At 40.1% G+C, this 7088-nt stretch overlaps 1 protein-coding gene across 1 annotated transcript; it reads left to right on the plus strand.

Moving 5' to 3' along the window:
• Positions 1–5644: 5644 nt before the first annotated feature.
• On the plus strand, positions 5645–6593 carry LOC128777802 (putative olfactory receptor 2B8). Its single transcript, XM_053905366.1, has one exon. It carries the CDS (start codon positions 5652–5654, stop codon positions 6591–6593), a length of 942 nt encoding a protein of 313 aa, XP_053761341.1. The 5' UTR covers positions 5645–5651.
• The last annotated feature ends 495 nt before the right edge of the window (positions 6594–7088 follow it).

Consider the following 7088-nt stretch of genomic DNA (forward strand, 5'->3'; position numbering starts at 1 on the left):
AGAGTCAACCTTTGCATTTCCTGCAGGCACTGATTCTACATGTCTGCGTTCCTATTCCTAGAACTGAATTTAGGCAATAACTTGGAATGAGGTAGGGAAATAGCTTAGATCCAACAGAAGAGGTGAGAGAAGGTGAGTAAAATGGAACAAAATCTCTGTGTTGCTCTAGGAATTGGCAAATTAGGTTATTTTCAGATGCAAATGTTCTTGAAACAAAAATGCTAAATGGTTTGCATGTATGGTCAGTTGTCTAAAGGAACCGACTATGGAAAGTTGTCAAATAATATAACTAAATTTAATTGTTCATTAGAAATGCCACCAAGTCATTCCTAGACTTTTCATTCTATTTCAGTACATTCATTATACCTCTGGATGCATGTGTGGAAAATTGTTAAATATTCATGTTTAGTGATAATAAAATGTGCCCTTTCTGCATAAGTGTAAAAGTATTAGATTACATGCTCCCATGCTTTCTCTTTGGTTCCTTACTCTCTGTGAAATGGGATAATATTTGTTCCCTATGCAAAAACTCATTATGAGTATTTATATTTTCTAAATGCTCATTTTCTCCCTTATGGGTTACCAAAATATCTAAAATATGCATGGAGATTTTAAAAGGTATGTTGAAAATTACAACAGGGGAATTCCATATTGTGAATATTATCTCAATGCATCTTTATGTTGACTTTATTGTTAACAAGGTATGATGATGACTCATGGGAATACAAATACCAATATGAAAGAGACAAAGTTATGAAGAGAGTTGAATGTTCATTCATTTATCATTGCCACTCGAGACCACATTGTCAAATGACAACTTGTGTGCATGTGTTTGTGTGTATGTGTGTGTGTGAGAGTGCTTGTGTGTGTTCCTGTGTGTGTGTGAAAGCACTGAGGTGATGTGTAAAGTAGACCAGGTCCTGTCCTTCTATCCTTGCACACCATCATGAGTGGACTCTTGTATGAACACTGTTGGTGACCTGCCCAGACGCTCTTTACCTACAGGGGCTCTAATCCAAACCCTACGTGGTATGAGTTGGGGCTCCAGAGTTCATGGCCATTCCTTTCATGAGAAAATTTCCCTCAGCTGAAAGGGAGCCACATTGCCAAGTGGTCTGGGGAACTGGTGGGGGCAGCTCACAGCCAGTGACAGACTATGGGATGGATAGAAAGTGCCAATGCCAAGGCGGGACTGTGATTCATGCTCCAGAGCTGTGCTGTCCAATATTTTAGTAAGTAGCCACGTTAGCTGCTTACATTTAAATTCATTAAATTAAATAAAATATAAAATTCAATATCTCAGCTAGGACATTTAAATGCTCAACTATGACAGGTGGAGAGTGGGCATAGTATTGGACAGTGAAGACAGAGTATTTCTACCATCACAGATGGATGATTCTACTGGAGAGTCCTGTCCAACATCTCATGGGATATGGCTCCTGCTCTGTTCCACTGGAAACCACATCCTTGCTTAGCAATATTCTCTGCTGTTTTCCTTCCCTCACCCCATTTTCCCGAGAGCATTCCCTGAATAAACAACACACAGTGGAAATTGTACTTCATCATCTTCTTCTATAGAACCTGTCCTACAGCCCTGTCCGTGTTCATCACATCTGTCATTTCCTTTGTAGTGATGGCTGCATTCCCCTCATTTTCTCATCCCCCATCATCATTGGGGGCCTGTTCTCATATGTCTGAGGTCAGCTCAGACCCATGAGACAGAAGCATCGAGAAAGCAACAGCTATTCATTTGTAGCACTGAGGCTGCGGAAATCTTGCCCGCACTTTTTCAGGATTCATTCAGGAACCAGATAGGGCAGCGTGTGTATGTCAAATATATCAGTGAATGTTATATATTTGAAATGTCTTAAATAGAGACATTATCCTGAGATCTTTTCCTTTAAGATGTGTAGTGTGCATAGACTAGTATGTAGTTTTGTGGACATATGAATTCTTCCACTAAAACTTAGAATTGTATGTCAGCATTGAGCTATTATGGTAATTGGAAATTCCTACTCTATCACCTTATGTGTGTCAGTACTAAGCATTTAACCTCTCACATTTGATGCATTTCTCTTAGTTATTATGGTAACATTGTGTTCTTCTGAGATGTCATTTGAATTATATACTTTTCTGATGTGAATTATTACATAGATTGGCAGTGTCTTTGTAGCTTCTGTTAATTTTTCTTTTCACTAATAACATTTCTTTCTCTCCATCTATAATGTGTAGTTTTTTTCAAGTATTTATCTTTCATATGGAAATTAATAATATAGGTGTAATCTATCACTGGGCTTTCCTGTACCGTGTCATATCATGGTAGTTGCTAGGGACACGTACTTTGCTCCTGTGCCCAAGAAGCACATGTTCACTATTTCCAGCCAGTTTTATTTATATGGTTTGTCTCAGATGAATCAATGCATCTTACTGCATTTATTTGTTTCATGCTACCAAACAAGATGATGGTTCTTTGTCTAATTACACCATTCTTCAAATTTTTAAAAATGTTTATTTGGTTTTGAGAGATAGAAAGACTGAGTGCGAGCAGGGGAGGGGCAGAGAGAGAAGGAGACACTGAATCTGAAGCAGGCTTCAGGCTCCAAGCTGTCATCATGGAGCCCAAAATGGGGTTTGAACCCATGAACTGAAAGATCATGACTTGAGTTGACGTGGGTGCTTAACCGACTTAGCCACCTGGGTGCCCCCAATTACAACATCTTTTTAAACGTGGTGAGAAGGAAATGAAATGAAATTTCCCATTAACCCCAGTGGACACATGTCCTTTCTCTTGGAAGATTGCCTGTGTGTGGTGCACAAGGTTTAAGAGGTGTGGATGTGAAGAAGGGGACAAGGAAGGAACAGAGTGACCCAGATCAGCAGAACATACTCGTGAGACTCGATGGAAGAACGCATTTCGCAGCCTGATCTTTCCTATGTCTGGTGTCACTAAAGGATGATAATTTTCCTGAATTGTAATGAGAAAAACAATAGCAGTAAGATGGCATACTATGATATGAGTGCTGTAGTTCCCTCCCCACGTGCTGTCCAGCAACACACTGGGGCAATTGTTCCATATAGGGACGATGACATTCTTGTGTCTGCTTCAGTGCACATCTCATTTGTCTGATATTTTATTTTTCAGCTGAAAATCATAATCATTTTTGTACCTGTCACGTAGCCATTACATATTTTTTTACACACACACACACACGCACACACACACACACACACACACACACACACACAAACGATCCTGGAAAGCAGCAAATCATATGTACAAGTTCATCTCGCCAGGATTTTATCTTTTCTCAACTGTCTTCTTTGTCCTGATTGACATAATATTGTTAACATATATCATGATTTTATTCTTTTTTTTTTTTCAACGTTTTTTTATTTATTTTTGGGACAGAGAGAGACAGAGCGTGAACGGGGGAGGGGCAGAGAGAAAGGGAGACACAGAATCGGAAACAGGCTCCAGGCTCCGAGCCGTCAGCCCAGAGCCCGACGCGGGGCGCGAACTCACCGACCGCGAGATCGTGACCTGGCTGAAGTCGGACGCTTAACCGACTGCGCCACCCAGGCGCCCCTATCATGATGTTATTCTAAAGGTGCAGTAGTATATCGGTGTTTTCTTGGGATGAGTTTACATTTTAGTTTTGCCTTTCTTCACCTTGGTAGTGCTTTCTTAATTAGGCACATTAAACAGTTTGTGGGCAATTTATTTCAGGTAAATATATCGATACGTGTGTGTTTGTGCGTGAGACTCAAGCATGGTTTGTTATTTGTTCTTCTGAGCAGGTGTTAGTCAGAGAACACATCCTGTTGTTGCACACTTAGACTGTCACAAATAACTGTATAATTATTTCTATTAAGAAAATTTTTCTGCACAGATTTTTTATGTGGAGACCACTGATCATATGTTTATATGAAATCAAAAGACGTATAAAATAGTGTGAAATACCGTATCATCTCTTCAAATATTATGAATATTTCATGCCCGTTTTGTACCTGTTTCTTTCACACATCAATGGGTCCTCCCCCAAACCTGATTCAGATTGTAAAGTCTTAGAAGAATTAAAAATGCATGGTATGCCCAACCATTTGAATATGATACAACTGAAGGACTCACTTTCTGGTGCCTCTTTGGTCAGTGTATAACTATTCCTCTTCTTCAGTAGTAAGCATGGGTAGAAAATGGTCATCACCCAGCCTCGAACCTGGCAATGTGTTTGGTCCAGTGTCACTAACTCTGCAAGGTAGCTCCCAGAAAGTTGATCATTGACGTAATGTGGACAGATGTCTGAGATTTTGTATAATACCAAAATATTGGTTTCTTTATATCTTTCCTTATACTGCTATAAAAGTTTTGCATTATACTTCTTTGACCCATCATTGCTTTGAGAATGTATCTGTCTTTATCTCTGTGTGTTTATCTCTTTATTTATTTTATCATGAGAGTGATGTAAAACATTACAGATTGTACATACTTACATGGTTGGGTAAATTTTTAAAATGTTTATTCTGATTAGGATGTCGATAAGGAATAATCCTACCTCTTTCAGGAATTTTATGAAATTTAATGGGTAACGTGTGAGATGGAAATCTGCAGAAGGAAGAGTAAGTGTTGGTCAATGGATTTTAGAGTTCAGATTCCAGCTGGCTCTGCATGGCCAATGAATTTTCAGAGTTCCTGTTAAATTGGTATGATAATTTGAAGCACGTTTCAGGCCAAAGTTAAGCAATGTAATTGAACGGTACCGTTCTTGGGTTCTCTCAGATTGAGTGTTTGTTTTACTACGTACAAAAAAACCATGTTGCTTTCCCAAATATAATACATTAGTTAGAGAGGCAATACTGCCAAAATGGTTATGTAGAAATAGTTGTGACATTTTGAATGTAATTGAATTCTTCATATAAGTACATCCTAGGTCATAAGTTCCTATATCGGCATGTTTTTTCCACAGTAAGTGGTCATATATATACATGTATTTTTAAATGTGTATTTATGTATTTTGAGAGAGAGACAATGAGGGAGCAGGGGAGGTGCAGAGTGAGAGGGAGAGACATGGAATCCCATGAAGGCTCAGTGCTGTCAGTGAAGAGTCCAACACAGGGCTTGAACCCACGACACATAAGATCATGGCCCCAGCTGAAACCAAGAGTCGGGTGCTTACCCACTGAGCCACTCAGGTGTCACCATATTATATTTTAATGCATGTGTGGTGTGTGCAAATCCAGTTGTGTAGAATCATGAGACACATGTTTATAATAACATCTCTCCTTCTCCCTTATACATTTTTCCATAACTTAAATCTGCAACATACATATATTTTTATAGTACTTTAAGTTATAGTAAGTGTGGACTGAAAGACCCTTATATTCCAATGACTGATGCAAACACAAGGTCCATAATTTGATTTTTCTTACATTAAATAGTAATGATTTACTTTTTATGATAATGTGAACTGTATTGGTATAAGCTATGTCAATTTCCATGAATATATCATTATTCAAATTATTACTGATAAAGTCCATGACCGTGTGTTTTCATATGATCGATTCAACCCCCTGCCACCTTTTTTTCTTTTTGAAGATTTCTCTTAAAAATGGCTAAATACTTGCTGCTGACAGGAAACATGTGGTAAGAAAGGATGGACCCGAAAAATGGAAGTTCTTTCACTGGCTTTATCCTGCTGGGTTTCTCTGACCGGCCTCAGCTGGAGCGAGTCCTCTTTGTGGTTCTTCTGATCTTCTATCTGCTCACCCTGCTGGGAAACACAACCATCATTGCGTTGTCCCGCCTGGACCCACACCTGCAGACTCCCATGTACTTTTTCCTGTCCAACCTAAGCTTTCTGGACCTGTGTTACACGACCAGCACTGTTCCTCAGCTGCTGGTTCATCTCAGGGGAGCAGACAAGTCTATCTCTTTCAGCGGCTGTGTAGCTCAGCTGTTCGTCTCTCTAGGATTGGGATGCACAGAATGCATTCTGTTAGGGGTGATGGCATTTGACCGCTACGCAGCCGTCTGCAGGCCCCTGCACTACACAGTGATCATGCACCCCCGACTCTGTGCTCTGATGGCTTCTGCATCGTGGTTCATTGGTTTTGCCAACTCCTCGTTGCAGACGGTGCTCATCTTTCTTGTACCACTTTGTGGGAGAAATAAAATAGACCACTTCTTTTGTGAGATCCCCCCACTGCTCAAGCTTGCCTGTGTTGACACCACTGTGAATGAGTCTGAGCTCTTCTCTGTCAGTGTGATCATTCTCCTCATACCTGTGGCATTAATCACGTTCTCCTATGGTCGGATTGTCAAGACAGTGTTAAGAATAAAGTCAGCTTCAGGGCAGAAGAAAGCATTTGGGACATGTGGGTCCCACCTCACAGTGGTCTCCCTGTTCTACGGCACAGGCATCTACATTTACCTTCAGCCCAGCAGCAACTACTCCCAGGATCAGGGCAAGTTCATTTCTCTCTTCTACACCATTGTCACCCCCATGGTCAACCCTGTCATATATACGCTGAGGAATAGGGATGTGATTGGAGCAATGAAAAAAGTGTTCTGTAGGGATATGACCCTAGATGAATGAGGGGAAGACCATTTGACAGAAGATTTTGGATGCCAGGGTCTTTCAGGTTTTTGTGTCCTCCATATTTCCCCTGATAACTCTCAAGGGAAATTCCTTAATTCATTCTTTTATGCAAGTGAGTGCTCAAACTCTAAGTTCATGCATGCATTACAGCCTCCAGAGATGCTGATTTAGTATTTCAAGGCCATCTGCATCATATTAATATTTTAAAAAGTTTCAAAGGATTTTCCTATTTCACCCTCATTTGGGAACACTATTACATTTCTAATCGCAAAGGACAATGACACACACACCCTAAAAACATAGCAAAATAAGAATAGAAACCACCAGTACACTATAATAAATATTGTAGCATTCTCCAGCAATTCCTGGAGCCTATTGCTTGTTCTTGCAGTTTGATCACGGCTCTATTACAACATTTGGAGCCTCACTGGGTCACAGCTTTTTCCCAGAAGTAGGAGGGCAACTGTAGGAAAAACAAACTTTAGCTGAGAG

The sequence above is a fragment of the Panthera pardus genome, unplaced genomic scaffold, assembly GCF_024362965.1.
Source record: "Panthera pardus isolate Hobbes unplaced genomic scaffold, ASM2436296v1 HiC_scaffold_17, whole genome shotgun sequence".
In the NCBI taxonomy this organism is placed as follows: Eukaryota; Metazoa; Chordata; class Mammalia; order Carnivora; family Felidae; genus Panthera; species Panthera pardus.

Coding starts and splice junctions, on each gene's coding strand:
- LOC128777802 (XM_053905366.1), top strand. CDS start 5,652: ATGGACCCGAAAAATGGAAGTTCTTTCACTGGCTTTATCCTGCTGGGT.